General features: G+C 30.2%; 1 protein-coding gene and 1 long non-coding RNA gene across 5 annotated transcripts; both read right to left on the bottom strand.

The window, feature by feature from the left end:
* Window positions 1-4,599: 4,599 nt before the first annotated feature.
* Window positions 4,600-5,075, bottom strand: LOC150029497 (uncharacterized). The gene is made up of 2 exons (XR_016518447.1): window positions 5,046-5,075; window positions 4,600-4,948 (listed from the first exon to the last, which is right to left on the bottom strand). It is a non-coding gene; the product is annotated as an uncharacterized LOC150029497 (long non-coding RNA).
* An 8,961-nt stretch (window positions 5,076-14,036) lies between these two features.
* On the bottom strand, window positions 14,037-19,205 carry SIGC (RNApolymerase sigma-subunit C). 4 transcript variants are annotated; one of them, XR_011081423.1, is made up of 7 exons: window positions 18,935-19,193; window positions 18,279-18,436; window positions 17,539-18,045; window positions 17,226-17,456; window positions 15,715-15,855; window positions 15,412-15,595; window positions 14,037-14,751 (listed from the first exon to the last, which is right to left on the bottom strand). XR_011081423.1 is itself a non-coding variant. In XM_068615636.1 (7 exons), exons 1-7 carry the CDS (start codon window positions 19,032-19,034, stop codon window positions 14,470-14,472), a joined length of 1,617 nt encoding a protein of 538 aa, XP_068471737.1. In that variant the 5' UTR covers window positions 19,035-19,205; the 3' UTR covers window positions 14,037-14,469. The 4 variants fall into 4 exon arrangements, 2 of the variants coding, with proteins under 2 accessions (XP_068471737.1, XP_068471738.1); XR_011081424.1 differs by having other exon boundaries at window positions 15,439-15,595; XM_068615636.1 differs by having other exon boundaries at window positions 15,412-15,609; window positions 18,935-19,205.
* Between the last annotated feature and the right edge of the window lie 751 nt (window positions 19,206-19,956).

Here is a 19,956-nt window from a genome sequence, read left to right as displayed (position 1 = left end):
AAATAGAGGGAAAACTCAACTAAATTAATAGAAGTAGAAGGTGTATATTAATATTTATGTATATTGAGCTTGATATGATGAAGGGATCTTTGCTTATAATTTATTTTTATTCAGATTTAAGTATTAAGAAGTGAATTTTATATTTAAATTAATTTTATAAAACTAATTTATAAAGTAAAATTTATACTTTATAAATTATAAAATATCTTAATTTTTAATTGATGTAAAATCTTCCACACTAAATAAAGATTCAGAAAGAAAATTAAGGAAAACTAAGGAAGGAACAAAAATTGTCCAAATTTATTGCATGCAATGCAAAAGTCTCGAACTTAGATTTTGTCTAACATGCATAAAAGCGTTTTCCAACTTTGCCTGCATAATCATAACATTGCAATGTTAATTTGAAATCAGCAATATATACACCAATGTAATTCAATATATATATTATAGAAAATTATTCCAAAAACTATTTAGGGAAATTTATAAATCTGATGTATTTTTTTTTTCTTTCTGTTTTTTTTTTTTTTATAAAAGTGGACAAATTTTTAAAAGTTTATAAAAAAAAATGAATAAACCGTGGGGCAGTACGATTTTACTTTGAAGTGTTTAGATGCATGACTTCTATTTCTATGATTTTTTTTTTCCAAAGAGTCGTACTTTAAGATACAACTTTCAATCTAAATTATATTCAATTACAAATAATTATATACACAATTTAAAAAATAAAATAATTAATTACTTAAGCTGACTAAATATTTATTTAATAATAATAAACTATCTCAATTATATTCAATTAAAAACAATTAAATATACAATTTTAAAAATAATAACATAAAAAATTCAACATGCATTTACTTAACTTTAATTTATATATCATTATTATATACTCAGTCAATCAGATTTTATTTTCTTTCTATTATAGAAAAATTATTATTATAATTTAAATAAATATTTAATAATAACATAATAAAATTGAAAAACAAAAAAAAAAAATGAAAAAAAATCCAAAAGTCACACTTCCAAATAACTTCAATTAAAAAATAAAATTAAAAAAATAAGAAGTCATGTACAACTACAGTTAAAAAATAAGTCATGTTTTAAAGAAGGACTCCTAATTTAGAATTTTTTTTATCAAAATAGAAGTTAGGCATCTAAGCTCAATTTCTTAAAATTAATATCATCCTCCTTTATACAATTTATCCATTTTTTAGTTTTTTAAAATTTATTTATTTTTATAAAAACGAAACAAATTTGCACTAGATGTATAAATCTTCCCACGATTTATTCCTTTCATAGTAAATAGTAAAAGTGAGAAACTGGTGCATGCTATTTATGATTTTCAAACCAAAAGAAACAAAAATATTAGGCCATTTATTAAACAAAAATTTTCTATAAGAAAATTGTATATAATATTTTCAAAACATAGAAAATAATTATCATTTAATATTTAGTTTATATATATATATATATATATATGAAATAGATATATCAATATATACTAGGAGAATAATTATACTTTTTTTATATTTTTATTTATCTTTAATTATATTTTAAATTTATAAAAAAAAAATTTCACTCATATTTTAAAAGTATACTACAAGAAAATCATGAAATAGAAACCAATTTTAGAGACAAAAAATAATTAGTTGCTGTAGTGACTAAATTAGAGACCATTTTAGAAACTAAAAAAAATGGTTTTTAAATTAGTTTCTATTATTGTTAAATAGTTTCTAAATTGGTATCTAATTAACTACCAAGATTTTAACTACCAATTATTTAGATTATAAATTTGGTAGCAAAAACCTTGGTAGCTAATTAAACACCAATTTAGAAACCATTTAACAATAATAAAAACTAATTTAGAAACCACAAATTTTTATTGTATCTAAAATTGTCTCTAATTTAGTCACTATAGCAACAAATTAGTTTTTTTTTTCTTTAAAATTAGTTTATATTTCATGATTTTCTTGTAGTGGTATCTGCTATATATAAATCATCCTTACTATTTTTAGATAACCATCTTTTTATTTTATTTTAAAAAAAATATAAAAACTAAGATGTTTGGAACAAGAGTACTTACACATACTTGAAATTCTTCAAATATCAAATATTTTATAAATAAATTTTATGAACAAATAGGTTGTTACTAAAAACTAAAATTTAATAATTTAGTTATTTTTTTTGTTTATTTCTAATAATATCAATCATAATAATTTTCAAAAAAATAAATACTTTTTGGATACTTATTGTACTGGTTGGGGATGGACGATCTATAGCATCCGATATCGAAGGTCGTCCAACCCACTAAAGATAAAAACATCAAGGTACAAAGGAATATGTGAAAAATCAGGTATTTCCATTTTTATGATTATGCACATTAAATATGGTTCATCAATAATATAGTCAATGAAAAACTATATAAATAAACACACACGACAAATCAAAGAGAAGTAATTAATACAACACTCATTACATACCAAATATTGAACACTTACTTAACAATCATAGTATCTTTTGCATATACACTCCCGACCGAGAGCCGAAGTTTGAGACTTAGTAACAAAGGAAGGAAGAAGCGAAACACGAACAAAGAGAAGGAATCAATTGTTCAACCATTACCTTTACTGTCTCAGTCCCGTATACAAGGACAATTGCCGCCCACCGTGGGGCTGAGAGAGTACTGAAGATCACAGAGGCAAAGGGTATCAACAAGGAACATGGTAAGTGAGAGGATGTCAAAAGTCGAGCAGATGGCTAAGATACGCCAGAAGAATGAGGAGAAGACACAAATCCTTCGTGAGGAAAATGAAGAGATGATGTCGCCGATACTCTTCACGGATGATGACTTTAAGATCATCGACCCAACACAAGATGATCTTATGGTCATCACCATGGACATAGATAATTTCTATATCTTGAAGACCCTCATCAACCAAGGAAGTTTAGTAGATATCTTTTACAGGAAGATGTTTAAAAAGATGAGGATTTTGGAGAATCGAGATCCAATGGTATGATGACCATATGATCAGTTTTTTTGGAGAACGGATAGAAACTTCGGGGTACATAGACTTGTACACCACGTTTGGTGAAGGAAAACATCTTTGTTGAACTATCAAGATAAGGCATTCGATAGCTGAAGCTAACACTTTCTATAATATTTTTGTTGGGGAGGCCTTCTCTCAATGTCCTTCGGGCAATAGTGTCGACTCCACACCTCACCATGAAGTTTTCCTCCACGTACGGGGACATAGTCACGGAGATCAAAAGGTGACACGAGAGTGCTATGTTACTATTCTAAGGGTGGACTCTACTAATAGGGAGCGATCCCGGGATCCTCACAAGGAATGCTCCTGTGAGCCTCACAAAGAACACTTCTAAGAACCTCGCAAGGAACACTCCCGAGTGTAATCACTCATAGTCTTTTTGTCTACAAGGAGGCTGGACTGATCTCCAAAAGAAGAGAGAGTTGGGTGAAGAAAAGAGAAGCACCGCAAGGATCAAGGCCGAGGCTGAGAAGCTACTCGAGGCCAGATTTATACAAGAGGCTCATTATACCACATGGTTGGCTAATGTGGTGATGATTCGAAAGCCGAACGGATAGTGACGAATGTGCATAAATTATATAGACTTGAACAAGGTGTGCCTAAAATATGCCTATCCACTACCGAGCATTGACCGACTGGTTGACAGCGCAGCCGGACACCGATTGTTGAATTTCTTGGATGCATATTCTGGGTACAACCAGATCAACATGCATCTGAGAGATAAATAAAAAAACAATGTTCATGACAGACGATGCCTATTACTATTATGAAGTCATGCCCTTTGAGCTGATGTTGGAGCCACTTACCAACGGCTGATGGACAAAGTCTTCAAAGGAATGCTCAAACGAAGTGTTTAGGTCTATGTTGATGATATTGTGGTAAACTCTAACTCATGCGACCAACACACGAAGGATTTACGTGCAATGTTTGATGCACTCCAAAATACTGGCATGCGACTCAACTCCAAAAAGTGTGCGTTCAGGGTCGAATGAAGGAAATTCTTGGGATTCATGCTGACATACATATTGAGGTATTGAAGCAATTCTTGACAAATGCCGAGAAACTTTCGAGATGAGAAGCCCATAAAATGTTAAAGAGGTGCAAAAACTTATCAGACGTTTAACCCCCCTAACTCGATTCATCCCGAAGCTAATCGAACGGACGTGACCAATGGTGCAACTCCTAAAGAAAGCAACAAAATTTGACTGGGACGCTAAGTGTGAGGAAATCTTTCAATAATTGAAGGACATTTTGGATTCACCCTCTATAATCTTGAAATCGAACCTCAAGCAACAAATAATAGTTTACTTGTCGATCTTGGAAGACACTACTAATGCCACACTCGTCCAAGACATCAATAAAGATGAGCGACCGGTTTACTTCGTTCATCGGACATTGCATGATGTCGAAACTCGATATCAAACAATAGAGAAAGTGATATTTGCATTAGTTTTAACCGCCTGGAGAATGCAGACGTATTTTCAAAATCACAGCATAATAGTGTGGACTAACTAGCCGATCATGAAAATCCTCGTAAAACACTAGTGCAAAAACATAAAACAAATGCGGTTGTTTTGAATTTATAAATGCGGCTTTATAACCGCATTTGATCAACACGCACTTGTAAATCAAAAAATATAAATGCGGCTATATAGCCGCATTTATAAATACCATTTACAAGTGCGGTTATTTGCTTTAACCGCACTTGTATATGCCGAATCATTAAAAAAAATTAAAAATTTTAAAACATCGTCAATCTTGTGTGAAGCCAAGATTGATGAAGAGTCACGGGAGCGAACAACGGTGGCGGCAGCAGAAGCGACGACGGACAGGGAAGCAGCAACGGAGCAAACCAAAAAATCCACAAGAAACCACGAAGACAATGAAAGAGTGCTTCGAGACCACTAATGCAAGGAAAAAAACATATATAAGAAAAACGAAAAACTTTTATGCATATATTTGTGAAGATGAAGAGGAAAAAAGAGAGTTCAAGAAACTTACATTGCACAAATGGAATGCAGATGCGATAGAAGGAGACGAACTCAGAGTGCAAACGCGAAACGAAGGCAAAGACGAGAAATAAAGTTTGAAATTGTGTGTGGCGCGCTTCAAAATTTAAGGTAAAAAAGGATTTACGAATGCGGTTAAAGGTATAACCGCATTCGTAAATCAAAGAATTTTGATTTACGAATGCGGTTATTCAAATAACCGCATTCGTAAATCAAGCGCTTTGATTTACAAGTGCGGTTATTCAAATAACCGCATTCGTAAATCAAGCGCTTTGATTTACGAATGCGGTTATTCAAATAACCGCATTCGTAAATCAAAATAATTTCAAAAATGCCACCGCGTTGTTTTCGAAAGCGGGTAGCGCAAAAGCCGCACTAAATAAAGCTATCCTTTTCTTCTTTTTGCACTAGTGAAACCAAATCTTACAGAAAGAATAATTGGATGGTCGATCGAATGATTGGATGGTCGATCGAGTTATCAAAGTTCTAACATCCGATTTAAGACAAGAGAAGTAATGAAGTCACAGTACTTGACAGATTTATCTGGAGAGCTGAATTCGAATTATTATAACTATAAGGAAGAAAATATGCTAGTGGATTAGTTAATCTTGATTTTTTAGATAGACCTTCTTTTCTTAGTTTATTATAACCTCACATCCATCTCATTTGTTCTCTCTATAACTTATGAGTTCAAATTCTTTTTATCTTAAATTTAACTTTCTAAAATAATATCTCAAATTTAATCAAAATAACGTAAAATAAAAATAAATTATATAAATAAATGTGTTAGAAAATATAAAATATAAAGTTAATATATCACAATAGCTAGTTCTATTTTGTTCCTAGTATAGATTATGTAGATGAAAGTTTACTATCACAAAATATTGAAAACTAATCAAATATTAGACAATCAAATAAATAGATTATTTCTTAGTTTAAAATAACTTTAGGAAATTTTAATTTAACAAAATTCAAAAAAAAATTATTCAAATAAAAATTTTCCAGAATGCGGAAAAAAGTATGTAAGATTACATATTAATAATAGGTATGGAAATGTCGGTTCGCCCTCTTAATTAACCTTTATAAAGCGGTTAATATGAGACTTTGAATACCTTTCATTAATTTTATATTAATTTTATTTTACATTAAAAGTGATAATATGAATATTTACGTTAATTTAAAATTTCATATATTGCTGTATATTTCATTATTACGTAATGCATCATATAATTGAAAATAAAAAATAGTTTTGAATAAGCACTGGAGTTTGTCACAATTCAATCAATAAAATGTGAATTAGTTTAATAATATGTATCTTAAGCAGTTAATTTAGATATTTAGTGACACACTATAGACAAATTATTAGGTAGCAATGAAGGAACATAATTTCTTGATCATGAACTTGTTGAACTTGAAGTGGTGACGTGTGTGAATTGGTTATGTTTTGTTAGGTGAACAACATTTGCAAAATCAACTACGTAACTCCATGCATTTATATCCATGGAGGTCATTCTTCATAGAACCTTCACAAGTTCAATTCTCAATAATGGAGAACCATTTAGAAATATTTATTTTAATAAGAGGAAACTTCCATATTCTTTCTCATAACAATATTCACAATTTGATTTTGTTTTTCTATCATAGATATCACATGTTATATAAGTGACGATAAATTTTACTTTATAAATCGATTTTACAGAATTGAAGTAGGTTTAAAGTCCACTTATTAATATGATATCATAACTATTTAAAATATATCTTAGGTCATCAACTATTAGGCCATTGTCAGATTATCAGACCATCAATTATTAGGTCATTGTCGGATTATCCATAACTATATAATCTTCCCCGCACGAGTTGATAATCTTGGTGTGAGAATGATGTATTAAAGATTTTTCATCTACTAGAGATTTTGACATTTCATAGTGTATAAGTAGTTGCAAATCTTACCTCATAAATATATGATTGAGTTATACTTAAAAATCACTTATTAATATCTTTTTGTGTTATCACTTTATCATATATTGATTTGATATTTTAAAATATATTAACTTTTTTAATATATCAAAATTAGTATATTTTTTTGGAAGTCACGAAGAACACTAAACAATGCATCAATAAAGTATCAACGTAAATATATGTAAACTTAAGGACCTAAGTAAAGATGATAACAACAAATTAGGTTTATATACCTCTCAACTTAGCTCACTCTTTAAGTATTTTCAAATACATTTTGAGTATTTGGATAGGAAAAATTTATAGGTTTTGAAATATTTTATATCAACATATATTGATTGATTATATTTTTTTTCAAAAAAAAATTAAATTTTTAGAAATTGATTATTTAAATTTATAGAATTTGATTTTTTTTAATCTCTCATCTCTTAAATATAAGTTGATCGGTTTTGTTGGTCAATGTTAATAATACCATTTTTTTGTTTTATATTTGTCGTATTTACTGTTTTGTTTAATATTTGTAGGGATTTGTTTTATTGATATTAATTTCTGTTCAAAGTTGACTACGACCTTTTTTCTAATATTCAACTAATATTGATAGGATTGTTAGCAAATGTTAATTGAAGAATTTTTTTTACTTGAAAATGGTAAAAAAAAGTCTACTAAATAATAACATTAATTATATTATAAAATTAACTTTAATTGGATATTTGTCAAAATAATTGTGGACAAACTCAAAATCGAGAAAAATTCTTCCTAATGTTAACCAAAATATTTTGGTAAATTATGACAAAAAAATATTTTTCTAAATTATATTTTTGAAATATTAAATATTATTTAATATTATTATGCACCTAGTGTTGAAAGGAGTACAAAGACCAATGCAATAATAATTACGAATTACACCAACTGGAAAAGCAAAATAATGAAAACACAAAGTAAAATAAAAAAAGAATAGCGATTCTTTTTATTGATCAAATGAGCATTACAATTTATTACTTTGTCCTATGAAAGGTGCAAGTTAGTTTTACATAGACATTAAGTGGATGTTTCGTAATCGATGAAATACTTGTCTTAATTTTTGTGGGACAATCAGGTTTAGGGTTACTCATATTTTTCGTGAATAGAATGTGTGTGTTGATAAGTGGACTAATTTAGGATTTATTCATAGAGAATCATTTCATTGGTATAATAGACTTCCATATAGTCTGTTCTTAGAATTCTTTATGAATAGGTATAGTCTACCTATGTATCGTTTTTGTTAACATATGATTTTCGTATTTTAGGGTTTAGGGTTTAGGGTTTAGCCTACCTATATTTTTGTATTTTCTTTCTTTTTCTTTTTTTTAATAATATTTTTTTTCATGTGATGGCAGATGATTGTTGTTACTTGAGGTGTCAGTCTTGCTGAGATGTCAAATTGCATAGTGATGCCTAACATGAAAAAATTTTATAAAAAAAAAATGATGTGATGAATAAAAGAATTATTTGTTGTGTTTAAAAAAAAAGTTAGTTTTACATGGACATAGTTACATAGTTAGAAGTACTTAATAACAACTAGCTAACATAATATAACATATACAATAAACTACTAGTTTAGAAGAATATTGATGCAATGCATCCAAGTTTTGTTATTTATTTTCTAATGCTTCTCATTTTTGGTGTCACAAAAAGAATGGAGTAACCAACACATTTTCACAATATAAATAAAATAATTGTAGAGGTAAATATGTTATATCCACTTTGTATTCTTAACAACAACCAAAGATAAGAAACTTGTAATAGTTCCTTGAGCATGCAAATCAAGATATAATTATTTGTTAAATTTCACAAATGTTGTGGAGAAATTAATATGTAAAATTCTAGAAGTATGAAGAGAATAAGAAAATCTTATGAGATCTGTATCGATCGATATCGGAGGGATCACTCTTGGTCCCTATGATCGACCGTTTGAGTCAAAGGATATAAATGTGGTAAGTAACATCAGTTACGATGATATTGAATGAGTCAACCCACACTCTGAAATATACAGATGATATCTCTAACATAACAGATAAAATCGATTAAACAGAAACATACACCCCATATATTAAGGAACTGCTATGCATATCAATTAAGCAACTGATATTTGGACCATAAAGGTCAAGGCCCATGAACCAAGTACTATAAATAGAGTTTTCTGAGAAGAAGTAAGGTATATTTCTACATTCTGCTATAATACACCTGAATCAGAGGACTGAATTGATCGTCGGAGTGCAATCACAGGTATCCCCCAGTCGACCGAGCATCAACATTGAAGGAAGGAGGCTTAAAGGAATTTGAAGATCACCGACATGTTAACAATTGTACATCCGTCATTGGTACTATCTGGACCCTTCAGCCTATACAAGTACAAGATCGATATTAAAACAATATATATTATATTTACCTTGGTATAAAAAAAAATACAATATCAAGAATTTTTTAAAATAAAATGAAGAAATTTGCTCTTTAAATGTAGCAGGCACAAGAAATATGACAAAAACCAAAATACATGCTAAAATAGAAATGTAGTCTTATCATATAAAATTTCTTACCACCAAAAACTTGAAAGTAGTAAAGCTAACTAGAGAACCTAGTAATCTATATCTATTCCTCCAAAATCATTATCTTCTCTTAAGTAAGATCTACTTGGTCAAAGTCTAAAGGATATGTTGTAACTTATTCATCTTCCATTCTTTCAAAAGTATAATTAGCAGGGATAACCCATTCATCATGTCCATAAAAGAAAGCAACATACACATCTGGAGAAGATCTAACAGTATCATCATATATGGTGTGGTAGGATTTCATAGCAAAATAATGCACATGATCATACTCAAAACTTATACGTCTCATTACCATGGATGATGTAGTCATTTTCTTCTTCTGAAAAGAAGTAAGGATGAGTCTTCTTCCACCATTAACGTACATGTAATCATGCACAACTTTCCTATATGTCTTCCTAGTCACATATAAGTCTTGCAAAAACATGAGTAGTAATTGTTCACACAATGCAATCTCAAATACAATATTACAATATTAGTCACTCTAATGACAAAGTATAGTTAAAGAATCCGGTCAACAAGAACAAGTTTTACCTAAGTAATTATTTACAACAACTAACCCAATTCATCACCCTCATATTCCTTTATCTTGACTCTATAGTATATCTTTGGTTCTATCAAATACTTCCAACCAAAGCAATTGTGATGATATTAATTTTCACACTCATAAAAATTATTACCTCAAGTAACTCATACTTTATTTTTATTTTTTTTTAAATCCCTTAATGTCATTGCAATTGCCCACAACATATACAATCATCACAATTAATTTCACATAATCACATGCATTAAAATCACTTACATAAAATTTAGAAAGTATAATTGTTGTAATAGGGAACATCACAAAAATTCAAAATAATAAAAAATTCAAAAGAATCATTCACATTGTCAATTCAATCTATTATAAGTCCAAGAGAATCACATATGGAAAGTCAATACTTCTAAACTCAATCCAAATCATATTTTAAACAATACACTACAAGAAAACCATGAAATAGAAACTAATTTTAAAGACAAAAAATAATTAGTTGAGTAGTTAAAACCTTGGTAGCTAATTAGATACAAATTTAAAAACTATTTAACAATAATAGAAACTAATTTAGAAACCAATTTTTTTTTAGTTTCTAAAATGATCTCTAATTTAGTTACCATTGCAACTAATTATTTTTTGTCTTTAAAATTAGTTTCTATTTCATGGTTTTCTTGTAGTGATATATGAATTAAAAAGATAAATTACACTAAAATCCCTTAATTTTTTCAACTTACACTTACACCCAAAATTTTAAAAAATCCCACAGAAACCTCCTAGTTGTTTTAAAAACATTACATTTTTTTGGAATAATTGTCATTTTTCTTTCCCTCTTAGTGGTGAAATGAAAGCTTTCTGTCGTTAGAAATATTGCATAATGTTAGGGTTTCAAATGTCTCTTATACATCCTATCCCATCTTTTTAATATCTTTTATTTTATAAACTTTGAAGCAGAATGAGTTTGACCCAATATAATTGCTTCTTTTTTTTTTTATTTAGGGCATATAAGATAGGCTTTTAATGTATGATTTCATGGTGTACTATTTTTATGTTTTGTTATAATTAATTAATTATCTCATTCGAATTACACTAACATATTGTTTCTCATTACATTTTATTAAAATAAATTATTATGATTTTGAGATATTCAACTTTTTAATTAACTAAAACCATGTACTACTCTATACAAGTATATTTTCCTGATTAGAATGATATTAATATAATAAATATTATAATAATTATATTTCTTTTGGAGATCCCACATCGACTAGATATTAGAGCCTTTCATAGTATATAAATGGGTGTAAACCTCAACCCTATGAGCCGATTTTATGGGGTTGAGTTAGGCTTAAAATCCACTTCGTAATATGGTATCAGAGTCATTTCGAGCCTATCCTAGCGAGTATTTGTTGGGCCTATAAATGGGTGCAAACCTCAATTCTAAGAGCCGGTTTTATGGGATTGAGTTAGGCTTAAAGTCCACTTCGTAATAAATATATTTAGAATAATTTTTTATAAAAAAGATTATGTAGATTTGACATTTTTTTAATTATAAAATTTTAAGACATAAATTGTTACAATGTCTTAAATTTTTTTTAAATAATAATGATATATTATAATTTTAGTTAGGATTTATTAGCAATTAAAAAGTTTTACCTTTTTATATATATTAACAAAAATAGAATTTACTGAAAATAGAATTATTCAGATTTGATATTCTTTTAGTTCTAAGTTCTAAAGCTACAAGTTAACACAACTTGTTATCTTCTTTTTTTCTAATCTTTACATACAAAATTTATAATATTATATTTTGGATAGAACATTGAATCAAGTCTTATGTTTTAAGGAAAAATTACAATCATTAATAACATATAATGAATTAATTGAATGTTACGTTCTTTTCATTCAAGGAGTTAAGGATGCAAGTTATGACAACTTATTATATAAATCTTTTTCCTAAAATTGAATTGAAAATGTACAATTTTTTTTTTGAAGTAAATATGTTGGAACTATTAAAGCCAAGTTTTCTTTTTAATTAAAAATTTATAATAATATTTAAAATAGACAATGAGTTAATTAGATTTGATATATTTTTAATTATAAAATTTAAGAAACTTATGCCAACTTGTTATCTTAATACTTTTTAAACAAAAAATGTATCAAATTTAATGCAATAAAACAAAAATAGTTAAAAAAAAAAAATATATTAATAAATTGGTTTTGGTATGTAGCTCTCAATTTTCTTAACCATGTTTGAATTATAAAACAATACAAATTTAAGAATTGTCAATACACAAATATTCTCTTATTAATAACTATTCTTCATTACAACTGGATTCCTCTCGAGTTAAATATATATAAAAATGTAATAATAATATTTTTCTTATATCATATTTCACCACAATAAAAAAAAATGATACCTAGTTTAAGCATAAAATAATAAAACACATATTAATCTTTATTTGAATTAATATTTTAATTATTTTAGGATAAGAGAAATATTTTAAAAATAAAAATAATATACTTATTGTAAAGTACTGATACATTTCTTGTTCGAATCTCAAGTTTAAAAATATAGTTTCACAAATCAATATTTTTTAAGTAATTTTTCTAATATTTTCGGCGTTACAACCGCAGTTATCAAAGTCCTTCATTAGGGAGGTCACTTTAAAAATGTCTATAAATGTAATTCAAGAATACCATCAGGTATTAATGTAATTTATTTTAATTACGTTTTTGTTTCTTCTTATAACCTTTAAGAATAATTTTGAGGCTGATTCTCCCGGTATCTGATATTTTGAACTAGCACCTAATCACATATAGAAAAAGATCAAATTACCCTTAATGAATTTGAAAATACCTTAAGTGTGATATGCACCCAATGTCATGCACCCAACCCTATTCTTCTTCTTCTTCTCTTCTTCGTTTGTGCGTGAAGCAGCAGCTGCAACCACCGTCAGCCATCGTCAGTCACTTTCGTCTCCGTTCGTTTGCTTCACCGTCAGTGACCTTCATCATCGCAGGCAGAGCATCAGCCGCCACGGTCAGTTTCTGAAGTTAGAGAATGAACCATCGTCGAAGAAGTCAAGGTACACTGACATGCCTACCAGATATTTTTATCCGTAATTCATTATTGACTTCCACACATTTTTATCCGTAGTTCATTATTGACTTCCACATATTTTTATCCGTAGTTCATTATTGCATTCCGGATATTTTTATCCGTAGTTGATTATGTGACTTCCGGATATTGATGTCCATAAGTAAATCTGTGACTTCCGGATATTAATATCCGTAAGCAAATTTGTAACAAGGGCAAAGTTGGGTTTAAAAAGTTACGTTGGATGCAGGAAGCAATTGATTGGGTGCAGGAAGTAATTGCCTAATTTTGATATGCAATGAACTTTGTAAAAGAAAAACTATTAAATATATCCAATCCATGCATCGGACATATTTTCAAGTCACACTAGTCAATTGCTTTATGCACCCATGTTTTTTTAACCTGCACCTGATGTTTTATGTCAAATAATAAAAATGCGCTTTTTAATTATTAAATAAGAGAGGGTGCGGATCAAAATAAATTCCAAATTTTAGTATTCTAAAATACATTTTAATATTTAAATTTCCAAAACACTTTTCTGGATTCTAGAATTGTTTTTTCTAGAATTTCTGGAATACTTTTTTTCATTTTTTTGTATTTTTGGAATTGCTTTTCCAAAAATAAATTTTAGTTTTCGAATTCTATATCAGAATTTCACTTCCATAACAAAAATTTATTCTGAATTTTTTTTTCCAAAATGTTTTAATTCGATATCTTCAATTCCGGAATGAAAAATAATTTTGGAAATTCTAAAGTTGATTGGGTGTAGGTAAAAAATCATCACCAAGCAATTGTCATGACATTGAGTGAGCATAGATAAAATTGATGGTAAATATGAAAAAAAATATATATAATATTTTTTACAAATATACCATGATATGACATGTATTTTGAATATACATGATAGACTAGCACAATCTTCTGTCATTCATTCTGAAGGCCAAATTAAGAACAAGCAGATATAAGCATTATCACATGATTGGAAGTATGATCACAAAAGAGATCATCAACTTGATATAGCTTTTCTCTATGTTGTGGACACCTTTCTTTTTGTGGTGAAATGCCGCAGTGGTGGTAACAACTGAGTTTTCCAGGAAGGAGAAACACAAAGTCAAGAGGATGGCAAACTTTACACATATTGCATCCAACCAATTCAGGACCAAGAGTTTGTACACATCTTTCATTGCCAGATGAAACCAAGATACTATTTAAGCTTATCAGAACCTAAAGATACAATATATATGTACTACAGATCCAAATAATAATGTAAATCTGAGGTGGTTGCCTCATTCCTTAACTTTGTTAGAGCAATTTTCTCTATTTTTCTTATCCTCTCTTTGCTAACTTTGAAAAGCGTCCCTATATCCTGTAGAGACTTGGGCTGGTTATCAATAAGGCCAAAGCGTAGGCTTAATATTTGCCTTTCCCTTGAGTTCAAGCCTTTCAGAAGATCATGTACGTCTTTTTTCATATGTTGCTTCAGGACACCATTTTCAGGGCTCTCGATTGTTGTATCGGGAAGAAGTTCCTGCAGCATTAATCCACAAAGCAGGTTATACTTGACATAAGATTACAAGATAATTGTTCTTCAAAATTTAGTATCCCTGCACAGGTTCTAACTGGTTGCAGATTAAGTGAAAAACAGTGTGATGGAAACTTTGTACCCTCCTACCCCAATAAGAATGTTGTATGCTTTATGACTCTCGATGGATATAAAAAAATAAAACGATTGAGTTACATAAGTGAGGTGAGATTGGTGACAAGAAAATACATTCCTCAAATAGCGGTAACACCAGTTCAACCTTGACTTTGGGAAAGCATTCTCAAAACATGAACATACCAATATACATTATCAACAAAATCCCGTGAGCAAAAATAAAATTAGTAACAGGGAAGAAAATGTAGTTCTCAAGGACATTGCATGCACACAAGAGAACATGTTTTTCTGTATTAGTTGATTGATGTAATAAACTAGGCAGGTAATTAATTTTCCATTTTCCTTCCTTTTCCTAAAGGCAGGAGCCTTTCTCATACTCCCACACATTTATAAGGCTCTGCATCTTTCTTTCTTCTTCCATGACAAAGCCATTGACGATTAAAAACAAAATACCACCACTTAGATCATAACACAATAAAACGGATAGGTTGCAGGTAAGAGAGGCAAAGACAGAGAGAATCTGAGTCTTACATTATATTCTATGCTAAAATTCCCCACCTTCTGATCAATTGAAGCAACTATTCTCAGACAATTGCTAGCTGATTTGATTTTATCTAGTGAAAGACCTGTCATCTTTGCAATTTCACAATCATCTGGGCTTTTCTTGTGTGTACTTTTCAGGACTTTTCGAGCTTTCTGGATTTGCTTTATTGCCCTGTTTAATGACCACTAAAAAGAATAATGAAAATTAAAAGAACACGGGGATCAAAATTTAGGTTGTCTTGGATGAGACTGGTAGTAAGAAACAATCTCCTAAGCAAAAGAAGAACATACAGGAATTATGACTCCTCGAGAATATCGTTCCACCACTCTTAAAATTGATTTCCTTATCCAGTACTGCACATAGGTTGAGAATTTGTATCCCCTTGTACTGTCAAATCTCTCAGCTCCTTGGAGAACACCTACATATCCTGCCTATGAAACGTGAAGAAAACGTATGGGTCAATGAAAATCTAATCGAAATAGGATTCATGCAGGTCTTGATAGTAACATTTTAATTCTACATTTGCACTTTCAGTCAACTTCACAAAAAACTTTGATCAAAGTATCAATGATGGAATCTCATTGCAAATTTCAATTGTCCTTTTGTTATCATATATTTACAAAATGTTCAATAAGAAATCATAAAACAACAAAGAAAAGCATGTGACGTTGATTCTAACCAATAAAACTAACAGGAAAAAAAATCATTAGATTCGTAGCAGCATGACCTTTGGGGAGGAGAGGACTTAAATCCTATGATGTTTTGGGCCTATATCCTACATCTGCCTAATAACTTCCGATTTAAAATTGTCAGTGGCTTAGGTTTCTTGTTTTATACTATTTTAGACATATATACCACCAAATTACAACCACCCTCCAAAAAAATACAAAAGAAGAAAACCAGTCTTGTGTGTCAGACCCCTTGTACTCCCTGAAGATTCAAGGAACACAAATTATGATAGGAACTTCATAATTATGGGTTGCCTAAATCTCATATCGAGTAGTATGGGATGTTTGATGGAGTATTTACGAGTTTGGTTCTCCCCCCTTAATAGCTAGCTTTTAAGGGTGGATTCTCCAAGTGTTTGGGTATTTATCACTTAGTACCAGAGCTGGCTGTCAGTCTCTCGGAAAGGACTACTTACGACAAACAGGGAGTTGAGTGAAGTGTATGATTCTCTCCCTTAATTAAAGATGTTAGTATTTTTCATGGCCATAATAATCTCTTTTTACTAAAGAATCAGTTTTGGTGCAACTTTTTCCACTTAAAACTTTTCTATTTTTAGTTTATCCACACTCCTCAGAACACAATCTTACCTCTTATCTAGTTGAGAATATAAATTTCAATGCATAGTGGTAAGAATGTAAGATCAGAGCACTTTATAATGAAAAGATAATATAATAAAAGATCACATGTAAATTGTCTTCAAAATTAGAGGTGATAAATTGTTGGTGCAGTGGAATTAATATAGATGTGACCAGGAAAAGTGTAATTTACGCTATGCCTCTCTGCGTGTCCTTTCTTTCAATCAACTGATACAATCAACTCAATGACCATTCCGCCCTCCCCCCTCCTCACCCACGGTACACACATGCATATATCTTGAATTAATTGCTTCAATTTTAACTCTCAGAAATTGTTCATTGTTGGCACCATAATATCGACTCTTAATTAGGAAAGTTGGGTTCTTGAGATATAATTTACAACTACAGATAATGAGTGCACAAATAGAAACCTGTCCTCGTTAATAAAAAATAGCAAATTACATACAAAATCATGCACAATGACATTTGGAACTAACCTGAAGTAAATCATCCAAAGCTATTCCCATACCCCTGTATTTTCTGGCAAGGTATAGAACTAAGGAACGAGAACTCCGTACGAGCTCATCCCGACAATAATAGCCATGATGCAATAGCTGCTGTAGCACCTTCTCATCAACTCCAGATGCTTCGGCCCAGTGATTCAAGCACACTACTCGCTTGGTATCCTCTTCTAAAGCTGTCCTAATTTTCTCTAACTCAGCTAGCACCTAGAGTAGTGCAGAATTTCAGTATTTATGTAATTTACAATCACGGAACACAATCTCTCTATTTCTTAGATAATACACTAACCTTTACACCTTTTGCCATCTCTGCCTCCCTTTTAGCAACCATCATTCTTTTATTTTTACTATTTGTTGCTCTTTTCACAACTGAAACTGAGAATCCTAATAGATCTTCCTGATTAACTTTTAAAGTCAATGACTGTGATGAAACTGCTGTGACACCAATTTCTCTCTTTCTTCTAGTTTTATTTTGCTTTTTCTTGCTAGAGGGGACAACACATTTGCCCTTGTTATGTACTTTATCAGCATAGTCTGTCACAAGTGATAGATAAACATTGAATATCTCGAGAGCACCAAGCTTTTCTAGTTGCAATCTAATAGCCTTTTCCAACCTCAGTGCTTCTGAATCGGCAAAAGCCTCTTCTAAAACATCAAGGTTCTTCATTAACAAACGGAAATGCTGTGGCGTGAATGACTCAAACTTCTTAGACACACTAGATACCTCTCCAAAAGGCATTTGGGTATCATCAAACATTTCATGTACACCACTCAGTGACCTCTTCCCTTTATTTACCTGGAAAATTAGCATTTCATAAGACCTATATTTTGGCCATCAATATGATGGGTTCTAGACTTCTAAAGTGAAAAAGTAGGGATAAAATCACCGTTAATTTAAAGTGAGTGAAGTTATCAAATACTACAATTCAAATCAAGAACAATACACACCATAAGGAGTCAAATCCCAATATACTTGTTACTGTCAAAATAAGAAAATCACAAGACTCATCATAAAGAATTATGTCGTACCCCGGTTTCTTCTCTTCCTAATGACTCATTTTCCAAGGTATCCAAAGCAGAAAATGCATAAACCCTTCCAAAATCTTTCTGCAAAGCTTCTCCTTCCTCATAAGATGTTGTCGGCAAAGACAACTTCGTGCAGTTGAAACAAGTCTCCTTGACTCCAGCTGCCCCATATTTCACCCAAAATTCAAAACAATAGAAAGGAATTCGAAACACAATACAAAAGCAAGTAGCATGTTAACATTACACTTTAACAACAACAAAAAAATATAATCATGATTTTACTACCTTTACGATTAAGTCTTTCTCAGTTTCAATTTCTATGCATTCGGACATAATCTTTACAATGAATTTAAAAATAATTATAATAAAACTTAACAATCACGATTATGTAATCAGAATTAATGGTTGATCTAAACTTTAAGATAATTATAGTAAAAATCAACAAGACAGTGTAATTCCATGCAATCAGGCATAACCCATATTCTAAATTCTAAATTTCTATGATTGGATGAATAAATAAAATCTGCTTTCTCAGTTTGTACACAATTTTTTTACAAGAAGTGATTGTTTGTGACAAGTAAAGTGTGACAACAAGAAATAAGAAATATACAGTTACAGAATAATAAGATGAAGATGTGAAAGGAAAGAAGAGAATTGACCAGAAGATGGAGAAAGAGAAACAGGTGAATTGGTGAAGGAATGAGGGGTATGAAGAGGCACGCAATATCTGAGTCTGTTGGGGTTTAGCGTGAGTCCCATATCGTTTTGTTGGGGTGAGAGAGAGATAGAGAAAGAGAGTCCATGAAAGAACGGTGGTTGAAAAATGCGTTAAGCAATGCGCAATGTGGATATCGCGTTGCGTTGCTGTCACTTCCACCACCAGTTCTTCATCTCCCTCCCAGTGGCTGCAATATTTTTTCTTTCTTATTTAATATTTTTACTTAAATATGCGTTAAGTAATCGTCTATTATTTTTATCCGCTTCAAATTTCAAATAATTATATTTAGACTTTGTGAAAATAAGTGAACTTTGCTTTTAATGACGGTAAATTGTACTTTTATTTAATTGTTTCAACTCTTGAAATTATTGTTTTTAATTATCCTCGGCATTTGTTGTAATTAGTTTTTAGAGATGTAACATTGTATAGAATCAATAAAAGTGTTATGTAGGATGTGTTGTTAAAGATAAAAGAAGAGTTGTAAGGAGTGAATATTCTCCTTCAAAATAAGGGAAAAAGAATTTTAAGAAGAACTTTACATTTTGGGTTTTCCTTTGATCAAAGTTGTTTGGAGTTAGAAAAAGAAGGTATTGTTCTCAATTTAACTAGTTTGGAATGTTTTTCGATTATATTCATGAATGAGGAATGTATTTGAGGTTCTAGAAGTTATGTGGCGAAGTTTGGTAATAAATACGGTTGAATCTTGATGGATTCTTAAATAATTTTGTTGGATGAATGAGGAATGTATTTGAGGTTCTAGAAGTTATGTGGCGAAGTTTGGTAATAAATACGGTTGAATCTTGATGGATTCTTAAATAATTTTGTTGGATTATGTTGCACATGTGTATAAGAAACTTAAGGTAAGGTTGTTTTAATTATGGTGTGGGTTTGTGTCATGGGTGCAAATATCACAAGGGCAATCTAGAAAATGGTAAAGATAAGAATAATTTTGTTGTGAAGAAT

The sequence above is a fragment of the Phaseolus vulgaris genome, chromosome 1, assembly GCF_051622355.1.
Source record: "Phaseolus vulgaris cultivar YP4 chromosome 1, ASM5162235v1, whole genome shotgun sequence".
NCBI classification, from domain to species: domain Eukaryota; kingdom Viridiplantae; phylum Streptophyta; class Magnoliopsida; order Fabales; family Fabaceae; genus Phaseolus; species Phaseolus vulgaris.
Note: the sequence above shows the minus strand (reverse complement) of the source record. Positions and strands in the feature narration are given on the sequence as shown.